At 35.3% G+C, this 16,976-nt stretch overlaps 1 protein-coding gene across 2 annotated transcripts in view; it reads right to left on the bottom strand.

Annotated features, from left to right (window-relative positions):
* Positions 1-371: 371 nt before the first annotated feature.
* The window catches only part of LOC128994592 (ras-related protein Rab-3), a 28,490-nt gene continuing 11,885 nt past the window's right edge, over positions 372-16,976 (bottom strand). For both annotated transcript variants that reach the window (XM_054419250.1, XM_054419251.1), the window contains exons 2-5: positions 5,960-6,187; positions 5,407-5,525; positions 4,386-4,557; positions 372-3,754 (exon numbers count right to left, since the gene is read on the bottom strand). In XM_054419250.1, coding sequence (XP_054275225.1) covers positions 3,611-3,754; positions 4,386-4,557; positions 5,407-5,525; positions 5,960-6,187 — 663 coding nt within the window. In that variant the 3' untranslated portion in view covers positions 372-3,610. The remainder of the gene's footprint in view (positions 3,755-4,385; positions 4,558-5,406; positions 5,526-5,959; positions 6,188-16,976) is intronic.

The following is a 16,976-nucleotide window of genomic DNA, read 5'->3' on the forward strand; positions in this document are numbered from 1 at the left end:
ATGACATATGTCAGTCTCTTTGCAGCTTAGTTATCTGATTTCTACTTCACAACTTTATTGTTCGATTGTAGATATGAAGTGTGAAACAAACACAACAACACAGATGACTATTGACTCAGCTGTTTTTTAATTAATGCTCTTAACAAAAGAATCAGCTGATCATAGTCAGGTAATGCCTTGATGTTCTTGGAATATAATTATTATTGTATTATGCAATTGGATTTTTAATGTATTAATAACTGGTATTTTTTTAATAAAAATGTTTATACACATAGTCATTTTGTTATTATAACAGTTCGATATCAACAACTACCTTTGGCGCTCTAAATTTATCAATGTTTGTAGAAAATGGTTCAAATAAGTACAATCAGTTAAACAAGTGAAGTTTATTTATACTTTCAACCAGCCAGACACACTGGATATTACAGATCAGTTTTAAGATTATCAAATGATTTAACAAATTCAAATTGTGGCGAAACACTAACATTGATAATAATTGCGATGGAATGTTCACAAAATACAGTTTGAAAATACTTCCTTTTCATGTTATATTGATATTTACCGTCCGTTAACCCTCTTTGGGATACGGTATCACACTCGGCCCGATTCGCTAAAAGTTCTTCAAGTGCAATAATATTCAAAGCTGTGACGTATCCATTTAATTTACCAGCTTTACAATAAAGATTTTCTCAATTTAAACATTTATAAAATTAGTTTAACCGATTTCATTTCATATTTTCAACATCCTATGAAACAAAACCACAACAATCTTGTACAGGCTATAATTACAATGATATGAACTTACATACATAAATACATTTATCCCCTAGTCTATGTATTACATATCCAACATACTATGATTTTTTTGTACACCAATAAATTACACTGATAGCGTAGCACGTCAGCCACAGTGCCTCACAAATAGTTTTGCTAATTGGTCGAAACGTGTTGAGAAAACTTAAAACTCTGAACAGAAAAACTATCAAATAAATAGTGAAGTTTGAGGTAGGACAAAGGCTAAATCCGATGAACTACAAAGTCGAATTTCTTGTGCTTACACAGGAGTAAGAAGGGAGTTCAAAGCTCAAATTACCTCAATTACAATCTCGTAGATCGTATGTAATTGACAGTAGCGTGAAACAAACTATCAACATCAGGGAATCAACAGCAACCATTTTCTACTCTGTAATACTTATGATCTTATAGCACAACGTAATACAAAACACTGTTAATGCACGTAGACGATAAGTTTTGTAATATTTCAAGATTATTGACGGTATTGAGGTATTGTCTATTATAAATTCATTGTCCGTTGCTTAAAAACTGACTCGTGTTATAAACACTGAGCCATACGGTATTTTGTTGAATTTGTAAACCAAGATGAACCTACAAATGATGATCTTATGGGAAAATTATTTTTTAAAGTTTTATAAGAATTGTTCTCTGTTAAGAGAAATTTATACTAAACAAAATTATGATTTATTCTTAAAGTACAATATAATCCGGAAGAAATATCTTTATAAGTTAGTTTGTTTGATACAGTTAAAAATTATTGTCACTGTACCAAAATAGTAGAAGTGTAAAAAATATTAACTTGTACTAAGGAATACTGAATGTACGAGAGTTATTTGACCTATATTGTAAAATATGCAGAAACATATTGGCTTATGAGTTAACTGGTAAAAGCGGAAACCAAAATCTGCAAAACTATTTCGCCTAGCAACAGTGAGGATAAGCGGGCGCACGTTAAGGTACACTTTAACATTTATTTACATTGACAATATACAAGAAGGGGTTATGAAGAATAAAGCTATTTACTGGCGCCACAAACTCAACAATCTTAGAATATACAGCTTAAAACTAAATTAAACTTTCAATGAGTGAAAAGTATAAGTAAAATTCGATTAGATTACTGAAACTAGTATACTACACGTTTTAAACCTCTACTTACAGGCTACAGATTGCAATTATACTTACGCTGATTCAACATACATCTTGTGTATAATTTACAGTGCGACAAAATAAACAAATAACAGATCTGGCTAACACACTTTGTCAACCTAACCCTGTCTACCTACGAATGTTCCTTATAGATAGAAAGAAGTGATTTATACGTTTGTCTTAAGATAAGTGACACTACAAACAGTATACAACCTTTCTGAAGATTTTGTACCTAAACTCAAAGAGTTTAAACATATCTTTAAGCCCTATGAATACCCTTTCTGTCCTATGATTTACTAATTTTGTCCCTTTAGACAGTTTAAATTGAAAAAATATACCAGATAATTTTTTTAAAATATTTTAGCCATAACCACCGCCATGTTAATATAGTTTTTTTTTTTTTTACTGAAAGTTAACAGTTAGTTGAATACCTTGTTTGGCTATATACTCAATATTTTAATATTTCTTGGATCGCTTAACATAATTTATAGCTTTAGAACAGCATAAAACAACAGCAGTATAAAAAATAAGCTAAATTTATTTGTTTTAGTTGGAAGCATAGATATTTTGGTCATGCACACCAAGGCACAGCATGGAAATCCAAAATAATCTGAGAAATTTAGTCTAGAAAATGAATAGTTCATTTTTAGTACCTACGGTAATGAAAGATACCAAATTAATAGGAGTATATCATTTTTATCCACCCAATCCTGGAAGACTGTTTTAATTAATTCATGTATTAGTCTCCACACACTTACGTGATGCACAACTTTGTCTACATGACATTCCCAAGGTATTAAACTGACTATTCTAACAGTCAACTAATTTATTTGAACTATAAATATGTAATTATTGTACCAATAACAAATTTATTTCCCTACTAAGAAAATTATGTTCTAAAACACAAACAGTGCCAAATTGACGTTCGACTAAATTTAGAGTGGTTGTAAAATGCTGTGATGGTTATAAAAGGCAGTTGTCGGCTCTAAAAATTAAAAATTCTCATTTTGCTAAGTGCTTGCGTTGCGTCAAATGCAATGCATTAATGGGTTAAAGAGATTACTAACTCCTTTATACACTTTTTAAGTTCCCAACATCTGAGTTTTCCCGCCAATCATCTGCTATAGAATATTTTGATAGAGAAATTAAGTAAAAGAGTATGGCGTTAACTAAGCATATGAGAGTTACAGAATGTGTGTGTTAGATAAAATTACGTTATTTCCCATTGTCATCCAAGGAAAAACGGGGCAAATCACATTGGGGGTTCAACAATTAATCCTGGCTTTAAAAAAATCAGCTGATCTTAATCAGTAGCTAAACTCTCTATCCAGCTTGGATCTTCACCTTATAGTATACTACTGGGTATTCCCCGCGGTGTAGCTCATAAACCCATAGCATACAGTTTATCAACAAGGTTAATTAAAAACCACTACATCCAATTTCATCCTGTAACCCTCTGCTAAGCTGAACAAACTGGAATAGCAAGCGTTAGGTCTGAAAATTTAGCGATAAACTTATCAAATTCATTTAGCGATCTAAACCATAATCTCGCTCGAGCGAAGTCATATTCTGGCTTTTGAAATATAGTGATCAGCTGAACTGGAACACTCTTCTGGTTACAAAAGTTGACAGTGTCGAAGGTAGAGTTGTAGTTGTGCTGCAGACGAGATTAGCAGTTACAGTTAGGATTGTGGGGGCCTTGAGGTTGTTCGGTCAGTCGAGTTCCCTTCGCGTTACTCAGTAAGTCTGGGTTGGAGTCCAGGCTTTCGGACATCTTGTCACAGATGATGTCTACCAGGCGCTCGAACACTGCCTGAAATAATAGTTGGATTTTGAGATAAATTGTTGATACGTTGTTTATTTTTTTGTGTTTGTTTTATTTTCACACCGTTTGGGTTTTTGTGTAGTTTGTAATAAGTGGGGGAACTATTCAAACCGTGGACTCGCTCTCAACCATTTGTTAGATGGCACAATTAGTTATTAGCCCAATGAGGAATTTCATTCCGGTCTAGAATCAACAATCAACCTCACTTGGGATCACAACAGTAACTTTCAGATTTGAAAGTAATCACTCAATGTCTACAAGACTGTTAAACGCTATACAATATGGGTTAGGAAGGGGTGCTGTTAACCATTTCATTGACATGGTGATTCATTGAAATCGATGGGATATTTCTCATTTGATAATCACTGACTTGTGGGAGTTTTGTTTTAATGTTGATATTGTCAGAGGAAGGAAAACAGAAGAGGAGATGAAGAGGGATGTGGACTCAAGGAGAGGAACATGGTCCTTTGGCGTAGAAAGAAGAATGATGAGTGGATAGCAGCTAATATGAAAATGAAATTGGTTAAGGGTATTCTGTAGTAATTTAAATATGAAGGAGCCTGGTTGACACCCAGAGCTTCCAAAATCCTATAATCCTATCATCAATAATCGTCATTACCTTGACATTAACGTTCTCTTTCGCAGAAGTTTCAAAGAACTCAATCCCGAGTTGTTCGGCGAGCTGCTTCCCTCGCTCGAAGGATATCACTCGTTCATCCTCCATGTCGCATTTGTTGCCTACCAGGATCACTTGAGCGTTGTCCCAGGAGTAAGTCTTGATTTGGGTTACCCTGTGGGCAGAAAAAACAATTTTAGAAAATAAGGTTAAGTATGAAACAAATAGCATTGGATAAAAATAACTCAGAAATAAACAACATTGGAAACAAAAAGTATATTTAAAAAAACAAATATCCCAAAATTAACTCAGAATAAAATCTGTACAATAAATCTGTAAAAATTGCATCATAAAACTAATAGCATCAGTAACAAAAACTGTATTCTTCCATGCATCCTCAACAATTCCCCTTGACCTAAGATACAAGGGAAAAAAGTGAACACAAATTTTTATGGTAAGTATGGTATGCCTAAATTTATTATTATGGTTATTATTTGTGCTTGACCGGTATAAGCTGAGAACGTTGATGGTACTCACACCATAAAAAATGACAAACATATACAGGAAAAAGAGAGGAAGAAGTAGAGAGAGAGGAAGTATAACATTTCCAAAAGAGAAGGAGAATCTGAGGCAGTACTGCTACCTGGTGAGGTGATTGAGACAATTATAGTAACTATACACCAATTTCATGCTTGCTATGTTCTTGACTCTTTTCTGTATTTTAGAGTTGCCGAGTGGTTACAAAGAGGAAAGAGCACGTCTAGAAATCAGCAGGATGAAGGATTGATCCTGATATAAGTCAGTATGCTTTGAAACTGGGCGAAGCTGTCCCTGTAAGATTGTAGAAACTTATTACTAGGCGAGCACTTCATTATTCAGCTATTATTGTTTTCTAAATCGATTGAAAATACTATGATGTCTCCAATGCATTACTTGATCAGACATTGTTTAGTGCACATTGTTAGTTTGATGACAAACCAATTTTGCTTATTTTGTTTACAAGTTACGACAGTGGGAGCCTCACCAGTCTTGTACGCTGTTGAAGGATTCCTCGTTAGTGATGTCGTACATGAGGATGAAGCCCATGGCACCTCGGTAGTAAGCCGTCGTAATGGTACGGTATCTCTCCTGACCAGCCGTGTCCTGTCACATGACAATCACAAAATTAGTCCAAGTTCAACACATTAAGTAGTTGAAGTTCTGGTCTACACCATTCTTCTTCTACTTAGGTCTCTCAAGCACTGCATAATTGAATAATCTTGTCTTTATTTTCTGTAAACAATTCAACGGTGGCATTTAATTATACTCTAACATCAAGGTTGTCACCATATGTAGGAGGAGATTTTGGGGTTGTAAAATCCTTCTCCCTTGCAAGAATGCACACACCCTCCTAAGTAGATAAGGGTGGCTGATAGTAAGGAGATAAGAGTGAGTATCATAGAGAGACAATAGTAGGTACATTAATTGTGGCAACCCAAGAAACTATCAAAAGTAGACTCATGCTGTATTGGACTCTCTCTAAGTTCTGTGAATGTTAACTCATAGCATACTACTTACCCATTCATTATTTAACTCACCCAAATTTGTAGCTTGACACGTTTATCGTGTCGAAAAACAGTTTTTACTTTGAAGTCGATGCCAACAGTGGAAACGAATGCTGACGTGAAAGAGTCATCGGCGTAGCGGAACAAGAAGGAAGTCTTCCCGACGCTGCTGTTGCCGATGATGAGGAGTTTGAACATGTAGTCAAAGTTTTGATCTGCGGCATCCTTCTGCCACTTAGGTTCACCTTGCCCTCCAGCCATCTAAACATGGACAAAACAGTAGAGTCATAAGATACAGATATAGTCTTAAAACAGTCTATCAGTGTAAGATACAAAGTCATTATATATTCTATATATGTAGAGATAACAGAAAACCAATAAGACATAGATATACTGTATAGAGTATAAGTAGTTAATGATATAGTTGTTCTAAGTAGTTATAGAACAATTATTTAGTAGGAGTGTAGTCTTACTCTTAACAGTGTTAGTCTTAAGAGCCATAAGACATGGATAAGTGACAACATTAACAAATAAATAAGGAGGATTTTTCAAAACTAAATTTGTTAAAAACTATAAAAATCTAATTTATTTTTAATTACTATAAAAATAAACACAATATAATAATCAATAAATTTCACTAACACATTATCAAATTACAACTCAACGCCATTGGTGAATCAACGAAGTTTCTCCATTCTATCGTATTCGTATTGAACGTAAAAAGGAGTAAAAAGTGTTATAAATTACTATCTACTCGCAGAAGCTAGCGTGAGCGTCGAAACACGAAAGTAGGAGCGGAGGTAAAGATCCATTAAGGCGGTGACACACTATCGATCTTTTCCCCGATCAAGACCCCGAACCGAGCAGGGAGAAGGGAGAAGGGAGATAAATATCAGCAAAATTTTACTCCGAACATTTCCCCGAACATGACCAAGACCAGACGAATTCTACCGAGCGCGGCAAAAGGAAGTTTGGAGAGAGATAGAGAGTGTGTGCGAGTGAGAGCGTGGAGGCAGTGCCGTGGAAGAGGGAGGGGGTGCATTGCCTTTAATAATATTAATGTTTATATTATTTTTGAAAGAATTTAAGTCAACATCAATTACTTAATTCAACCTTAATATTATTAATATAATTGATTTAACGGTTTCTACACTTTCAACCTTGACCAAACAAACCACAAACATTACATCTTAAATGATTATAATATATAACGGCAACATATTACCCAACATTTATTTATTTTACCAATTAAAGAGTTTAATTGCCATATATCAGAACTATCAATGCTAGCGCAGGCGGCCGCTCGGTGCGGCGCTCGCGACGATGTACGGGGCAAAAATGTACCGTGACACACTATCGTACATCGGACCGTACATCGGACCGATCTTTTCTTTGATCTTTCGCCAAAAAACCGCCTCCAGAGCGCTCGTCTCCCTGCTCGGCCTGATGTCTTGTTCGGCGTCTTGATCGGTGTACGGACCCGTGACACACTATCGAACATCCTCCCTTCGACCTCCCTTCTCCCTTCTCCCTGCTCGGTTCGGGGTCTTGTTCGGGGAAAAGATCGATAGTGTGTCACCGTCTTACAGGTCGAATCAGCTGTGATTTCTCGTTCCTCATTCTCTACTCTCTCGCAGTTGGTACTACTGCAGCTCGGTTTATAATCAACGCCGTCAGTGGAGGAAGTTGCTTGCAATATGCACTATAACAAGTGAATACCGAACTAGTCTTTGAGTCCTGAATCCAATGATTAAAGAATTTCAATCTTTCCTTCGTCTTTACATTGATTCAATTGTTTGTGATTTAAAATATATCTAATTTTGTAGCTTGACTGTAAATAAACCTAAGCAGACATTTAATTTACAGGTAAAATGTGGAAGCTGGATTTTTTTATCCTGATGTAAGTCAATGTATTTTTTGTGGTTTAGACTAATTAGACTAGCATCACATTGAAGCAATTTTTCAGATTTTCTGTACAAGAAACCTCGCCTACAACATGTTACCTAGAAGGCTAGAAGGCTAGTTGGTTACGTGAGTCTGTGGATGACAACTAAAGGTTCCTGTTTTATTTTATGTTAGATTTGCATTTCTTTTTTCTATTTCTTTGCTATTTGGTTTATACATTATGACACCACAGAGCAGAGACAACGATATAGTCTTGAGTCGATCGTCTTGAGGGATGACAAAACCACAAGGGTCTTGGGTCTATAGTCATCGTTTTAAAATGAACTCTTATTGATCTACACGTACTTGAAGGAAACTAATTTCCAACTAATTTAAAAATTTTACTTGTTTTTCTATGATCAATGACATCAATATGGAAATAAAATAGTACTGAGTCAATCACCTGTGTGACGATGCAATATACTTGTATGAACATTTTGAAGAACGTAAACAGAGCGAATGCTACTCAACTTAACTTCCACATACTGTTTCCATGGTAACCAACCAATAAAATAATCCTACAAGCTTAACGTGGTAACTTTAAATTAAAAGTTAGTCTAACACGTTCAAGTGGTTTAGACCTCTTGTCAGGAAAATAAGACAATAATCCTTCCCAAAATTTAGAATAATTTTCGATGCAATCGGTAGACAGTTTCGTAATGCTCAAAGGTAACAAACGTCATACATTTACATACACATTTTAAAAAGTACCAGAATGCAAGTGAGAAAATTAATAACACTTTGTTTTCTTAGAGCTCGTCAACACCCGTGGAAAACGAAGTGGAGGTTTTAATTTCAAGAGTGTCGACACATCGATATGCCCGCAGAGCCCAGCTGTTAAGGGGTGGGAAATAGGAGGGGGAGGGGGTGGGTGGAGTGTCATCCCCCACAACACAAACGTCAGGGGATCGTGTTTCGACTTGATCTATCGCACTTTTTTATAAAGTTCTATAATGCTTATAAAATTGCACATGGACGAGTTGCTTAGTTTTAAATTGAATGATGGAAACAAGTTTTCATATATTTTAGTTTATACCTATGTTTATTAATTTATTTTTTTTACTTTGAAGTAGTCTGTTGTGTAATATAGTGATAGTGTTTAAATTAATTGTGACGATTTGCAGTGTTTTGGGTATTTGGTCTGCCCTACACCTATTGGTTTGCTACACACTTTTCTAGTCAGTTTGTAGTCTCGCAATTACTAAAGATTTATTTGAAATGTATATTTCTCTTTAAGCTATATTTGATTCCTGAACTTTCTATTACAGCACGAATAATTAATACGGAGACGCAGTACAGGAAGAGTGTAGAATGGAGTGAGGTACTGACTTGTATTTTTGTAACTTCCTGATATCAGCTGTTTAATTATTTATATATTTTTTGTCAAAACTAATTTATTAAAATTCCAAAAAGCAATAGCAGCTGACCACAACAGTTTCGCAACACCAAATAGCTACTGAATTCTCAGGATTTAGCCAGAGACCTTAAGATGTAATTTTAGCACAATAATCACTCAGAAGATTCATAGGCTATAAGAAATGGGGTGGCGGAATTGTACCCCCCTGGAATTGTACCCCCTGCAGGTTAGTGACGTCACGATGACGTCTCATTTTCTCGACCAAAATGGCGTGTACGAGCTGGAATTGTACCCCTTCTAAAACCAATTAACTGTAACTGTATTTACTCAATCAATGGTTATCAGGTAAATTAATGTAAATAGCTGCAGGTAAAGATTCCTGACAAAAGTTCAGTAGTTAGGGTAAAACATAAATTTTATGTGAAATAAAAAAAATACAGTTTTTTGTTTTTCTAAAATAACCGATGTTGTGCGATTCTTGTTTACCTATATACATATGTTTTTCAACTAAATAAACATTTAACTTTAAGTAAGCGTATCATTTGAAAATTAAATCTTAATTTAAATAGATGTCAATAAAAGATGGACCACAAAATAATATTTTTGGGATGGATTTACATTGACCAAAGAATACTCTCAGAGTATAGTGATAAAGTTCCCCGAGCAAAGTTCGGTCCCCAGGTACTAACAGATAAAAGGCCAAATATTTCTCTTCATTGCCCCAGTGTCATCCCGTTGCGAAGCACGGTACAGCAGCTGGTAGGATATTATCATTCTGGCAATGGCAATTTTATCGGAACATTTTGGTACAAATTCAGTCAGTTAAATTTAATTTTGCTTATTCTACAGATCGTTCGCTACAGTAATGTTATTAATTATTATTGGCCTCCTGATTAGAGAAGGCCTTTAAAAATTGTACATTACACAATGCGTGTGCAATGTAATAGCTGTGCATTAATTACTCTGTCCAAGTGAATAACAAGAACAAGGAACAGGAACACCAAGTGTGGTCAAATGTAATATCAAAGGACCGTGCGAGATGCCTCTCTTATACCCGAAGAAAGAAACGCGAATATGTTATGAAATTAACTGAAATCTTAATTAACTTTTTAAAATGTCAATATTTATCAGTTTTTGACTAAACTTAAGGTATTTACACTAGATGTAACATAGATTTAACGATTTACAATGTTCACTCAAGGGTTTGTAAGCAATTTTATATCTCCCGACATCTAGCGGATTTTAACACAACCACGTAGTTATAGTAGTTATATGCACCGCCAGGCGCGCACGACGTCGGTAAGGCAGTATTATAATTCTCTATATGACGTTTTATTCACACCCTTACTTTTCAATAACGATTATATTATTATTAATGACTGTTAAACTGGCAATTACTATTTCTTCTGTTGTTTCATTTGATTAATTTATATTTTTTTTTGGTGGTTATTGGACTACATTTTTTCAGACTTGTGAATTAGTACTCGCACCAATTCTTGCATTTAAATTGGACTATACCCCGTAACTGGCATGCGGTATCAAAATTTTACGAACCCTCAACCCTGACGCTGCTTAGATGTAGGATGAGTCGTTCAACCTTCAATTTCAGTTGAATGGAATATATGGATGGACACTGGACACAGTTATTTCCTTTTGAATAGTATATAGAAGCACTAAGTATAGTAATAGTATTTTATAAGTATAAAAGAGGATGTTTGTATATATATATTTGTTTGGCAGGGATAAACTCAGACACCGCTGAACCGATTGCCACGAAACTTACGTACATACGTGTAGAATTTCATGGAATAGGTTTATACACCATCAATTTCGTGATCCGTCCAATCGGCTCCGCCCCAGTGGCTCTGGAATTTCCCACGTTAACCTTATGAGAAATGGAATTAATGAATCTTAACAGCTGTTTCAATTAAACAAGTTGGTTCTGTTCTATGATGTTCAATAGCATTAAAGTTACAAGGATTACCAACAGGGTGCACTATTATTTCTTTTACATTTATGACAACAGCTAATTTGCAACCAAAAGGTGAGTGAGCGTAGCGAACGAACTTCAACCTGGAGGCGAGTTAGCGTAGCGAACGAGCTAACCTGAAGGCAAGTGAGCGTAGCGAACGAGCTAACCTAAAGGCAAGTGAGCGCAGCGAACGAGCTCCAACCTAAAGGCAAGTGAGCGCAGCGAACGAGCTCCAACCTAAAGGTGAGTGAGCGTAGCGAACGAGCTCCAACCTAAAGGTGAGTGAGCGTAGCGAACGAACTTCAACCAGGACGTGATTGAGCCATGCGAACGAGATCATCTTGAAAATACTGTCATTAATAACCATGAATGAAAATACCCATTAATATAATAACCATTAATAATTAAGCTAGCATAACCTAGCATTAATATAAGAGCAATTATAAAGAATCCGTTATCCTTTGTACTATATGTGTTTCATTAGTTTTCGTACGTATTTTTATTTAGTTACTAGCTGTACCCGCGGGCTTTGCCCCACTTCATAAGTGAGCTCGTTCGCATGCCTCAATCACGTCCTGGTTGAAGTTCGTTCGCTACGCTCACTCACTTTTAGGTTGGAGCTCGTTCGCTGCGCTCACTTGCCTTCAGGTTAGCTCGTTCGCTACGCTAACTCGCCTCCAGGTTGAAGTTCGTTCGCTGCGCTCACTCACCTTTTGGTTGCAAATTAGCTGTTGTCATAAATGTAAAAGAAATAATAGTGCTGCACCCTGTTGGTAATCCTTGTAACTTAAATGCTATTGAACATTATAGAACAGAACCAACTTGTTTTATTGAAACAGCTGTTAAGATTCATTAATTCCATTTAAATATGAAAACTCATAAGGTTAACATGGGAAACTCCAGAGCCACTGGGGCGGAGCCCGAGAGTCCGATCAGAATAAAAACAGCTTAGTTTTCCTATTTAATGCCTAAAGAATCAGTGTACCAAATTTCAGCCTCCTAGGTAAATGGGAAGTGGGAGAATTAGTGATGAGTGAGTGAGTGAGTGAGTCAGTCAGTGAGGGCTTTGTCTTTTATATATATAGATAAGCACTTCATATACAATAAGACAATTAAACGTTACGGTACTTAAATTAAATTATAAATAGTCAAAGGCAAGACAACGTCTGCTGGGTTCAGCTAGTATTTTATAAAATCGTATTATGTTATTATCATATTATTATAAGTGTTTAGTAAACAAAATTACATCACAAATACCATATTTATTAATGTTATCTGGGGTCACCGGAATTGTACCCCCCTGGAATTGAACCCCCCTGGAGTTGTACCCCCTGCCAACATCAAAATATTTACGTACGGGGTGGAATTGTACCCCCCCCCCACGGAATTGTACCCCAATCAGAAAGCCAAATGTGTACGGGGTGGAATTGTACCCACTCGATAAACTTAAATGGTATTAGAAAATGAAGTACACAAGTAGAGAATGAAACATTAAAACATAATTAAATAGGCAAATCTAATAGGTTTTTTTTATAATATTTACAAACTTTTACTATCACAGTAACCTCTAATTTCCCCCTCTTAATCATGCATTTAGTATGTTACAGCACATAAGTGCAGCTACCGTGATCAGAAATTGAGCTTGAGGATGTAGCGTAATATTCGCCAATGTTTTTCCGTAAAAGGACGGATGCAAAATGAGCCGTCGTAAACAATACTTAATTTCTGGTATTATAGGTCAATAAGCAATTTAGTCACAGACTGTATATGTTTGTACTGTAAATTATATAATTAAATAACAAATTATGAACAGCTATTACTGGCAAAGGTGAACAAAATAGGTATATTTACTTCCACCATGTAGGTACCTGTTGTAAAATTTAGTTGTAGGTATCTGGTAGCCTACAAAGTATTTCACAGTTTGTCAAAGTTTTAACCCTTGTGAATTTAAGCTAACCCATGAACAATTAGTACTTGGGAAGGTTAAGAAAATATTAATGAATAACGTACAAAGAAGTCTGTTAGGCCTCTCGCACGTTACTCGGAATTGCCTTAATTTGCAATTTCTTAGAATATCCTTTCATAGCAAGCAATTCATTAGGTGTCGGGTAACTTGGTTCAGTTCACTTTCGTGTGGTTCCCTAATATACAACATAACTATTGTTTTGATTTTACTTGGTAATCACAATAGACAAGCTCCTGGGTGAAATGGAGGGAGGGGGTACAATTCCAGACCGTACATCTTCTTCTGCGGTCACCAGGGGGTACAATTCCAGGGGGGTACAATTCCGGTCCTATAAGAAGGGCTAGACTGGCGGGGGGTACAATTCCAGGGGGGGGCACAATTCCACCCCGTACACTGGCCAAATAAAAGTGAGTTCTAACTGAGGGGGTACAATTCCAGGGGAGTACAATTCCGGTCCGTACAGTTTTTTAGATGCCAGTGGATTTAATCAAACCACTCGTGCATAACAATATCAAAGTTTTATGAGGGGGGTACAATTCCAGCCCGTACACGCCGTTTTGGTCGAGAAACTGAGACGTCATCGTGACGTCACTAACCTGCAGGGGGTACAATTCCAGGGGGGTACAATTCCAGGGGGGTACAATTCCGGCGACCCTAAGAAATCACTATAGTTTACAATAAATAGAACTTTAAATTTGGTTTAATAGTTTGTTCGGCCAACAGAAATCGATATTGACGATATTTAATAGCAATACGTTATCTCGGAGGGTCAATGCAAATAAATTTTTCCCCATTTTTTTCTTAATCTGGCTTCAGCTTTAATATTTAAATTTCACAATAGATCTGTAGTAAAAAGTAGAACACTTGAATCAGTTATATGATTTTAATTTAGATATGTTTAAGTCAATACAGTGCCCAATAAAGTTACGTTAAAATAGAGGGAATATTTAAATACACTGTTTACCATATGCAACTTGTGTCAAATGGAAGGAACATGCTGATTAAAACTTGTATACAGTATACAGTAGATTGCATTTCCATTACACTCCTTGTGTTACGTTGGTACAGACAGTATAACATACTGCAATTACACCAGCTATGTTTATTGCACTGTCAAGATTAATGTGTATAGCAAGTCTATACATACCGTAAATCAGCTGTTTTGTTTTATGTGTTTTATCATAGACAAAAAGAATTAAATTTAAATTATTTCATTCTTTTTGTCTATGGTTTTATTGTTAGATTAAATAACATTACTTTTTATTGACTTATGATTCAATTTACTGACTTGAATTGCTTATTTAAATAATAACTAGAGGACTCCATGCGGAAATTACGCATTTAATTTACAGTTTAGTTATGTGTAACTAGTGGGCGAAGTGGCACTTTGCTGCACACCGCACACGAGAGAAACGTTTACGCACGAGCCGTAGGTGAGTGCAGCAAAGCCAGTTTGCACTGCGTTACATATTATATTTTTCATACAGTTACTATAAAGCATATAGGTAATTATTCTTTCAAACACTGTACAACACATTTTTAGGCTAGCTTAAATCCAAACATTAAAAGAAATGGGAAACGCTGCACTAGCTGATCGTAGTCGTAATATCTTAAAGTGTTGCCAACTTATTTTCAAGCATACACGTATTACGTGCTTAATAAAAGCACGCTTTTTGTGTTGGTTGGTTGGATACTGGTGTGCGACAAAGTAAAAACTGTGCGGCAAAGTAAGTAAATGCAGCAATTAGTAGCTTTCTGTACTATGATCAGTGCAGGGAAGCCTACTTTGTCGGGTTGTTGGAAAAATTAATTTGTTGATTGTAGATTACCACAAAGAGTGATTTTCCTACCTCAATCAGATTATAATCCTCACTAAAAGAAGCTTAAGCTATTTTAAATCAATGTTCAATCGTTTCAATTCTGGTTTACTATTTGACTGTTGTCAAACATTAAACAGAAGGATCAGCTATTAATTATTTTAATTCACATTTTAAAACCATTATTAAGTTTGTCAGCGTCACTGGATCTTTACAAACGAACTCTAAAAAACTAATCGATTTGGGTGAAAGCCTAAATGAAATACCTTTAGTTACTATTAGTCCCTCCACTAAAACATAAGCTATAAAATTACACCTGAATCATAAAAATCTGTTACGAAAGAAGGGAGTAAAAGGGAAGTTACAGAAAACCTTGTTGTATTAAGTATATTGATAGTATTTTTGTTCCTTAACAAATTTAAAATGTGCATACTCTATGTCAATATTTTTCATATAATCTTCAATACCATGACAAAACCTTCTTGATGACAATTATGTTTTGAAAACTTTTGTACTTATCAACTAACAGACTTCGACTGGAAAGATTCTAAGGTACTTGTCAAGTTCAGATTGCTAAAGTAACCATTCGTTTTATTGGTCTTAGGAAAATTGGACGCCTTCCCTAGAACAGCTTATCCCATTTCGGTTCTTCAACTATGTCCTATTTGGATCACAAACACATTTATTTATTGACTATTCAAGTGATTTAAGAATTTATTGGACTTTTTATGACCAGAAGCTAACCCTACACATACCGTTTTTACAATCTCATTGTTCAATGAATATACTGTACAATCAATATATTTCATTCATATTCAGATTAAAATACGTTCCTAGGCCTTAAACATGTTTTTAAAGTAATGAAAATGATATTAATTGCAAGATTTTGGATTTAATACGTGAATTCACTCAAATAATGTTATTTATGGAAAAATAAACATTAAAATTTTAAACGTAATATGCCATTGAACCAGGTAGTTTTATTACCTCATGAAAGTTTTTACTACAACTTAAATATTATCAGCTTCGCTGTTATTTTAGAGCGGAGTGAGCGTAGCCCTTATTTATGAAGCTACCTATAAAAAGCTATTTTTGAAATGTTATGTTAATTAAATTGAGTACAAAAAACCGCAAGCTACTTTTAGCGTGCCAATAAATTGGTCAAACAAATCAATACAGTAGTTATTGCGGGGGTTTTCATTGGCAATATTCACATTTTTTCCTAAAAAGAACATCAGGGGCTAAATAAAAGGCTCAATGTGCAATATTTACATATTAACATCGTAAAATCAAATAGCATCAAATAGCTTGGTTCCTGTATTTCATTATAGTCAATATGAAATCATTTAAGTCTTTAAACCTATTGAATCTGCCCTCGAAATATCGTCGCCAAATTCATTAGCTCATTGGTTTAGCTCGGTGGCCGTTATCTATTATAGTTGGTAAAGATTCTGACTGTCTCAAACAGTTAATCAAAAAACTCATTTGAAATTTTAAATCCGAAACGAATAATGTCCACGAAACAACAATTATGTCATGTTTAGTCATCAGATATGATATTGTGCGGTAATAGTTAACATCTACAACAGATTATCTCACATTGTCTACAACATTGTAATATGACATCATTGTAATCGTCATTGTAATATGATTATAACAGTTCCTACAAGTAATGTATAATGCTATTTGACGTAGTTGTGAAATTACTACGAAACTATCACATGGTTTGGACCGTCACCTCCAAAGCGTGAAAAATACCACGAATGTGTAAAACAGAATACCTATGAGTGTTTGATACCAAAGTAAGCAAATTTATATGGATCAGCTGTAGCTAGTTTTGACTTAGAACACGGTTGAATGGTCTTATTGAGTTCGCTGCTAATAGTATATTTCATCACTAGGGCGTAAAGTGACTCTTTTCGTCGGAAAAAGATCGAGGGTTGAGATGACTCCTTTTACCCGTGTGATAAACTATATTTTTCGTCATATTGCAA

This window comes from Macrosteles quadrilineatus, unplaced genomic scaffold (genome assembly GCF_028750875.1).
Source record: "Macrosteles quadrilineatus isolate MER2022 unplaced genomic scaffold, UCM_ALF_1.0 Scaffold_5__1_contigs__length_97177068, whole genome shotgun sequence".
NCBI classification, from domain to species: Eukaryota; Metazoa; Arthropoda; class Insecta; order Hemiptera; family Cicadellidae; genus Macrosteles; species Macrosteles quadrilineatus.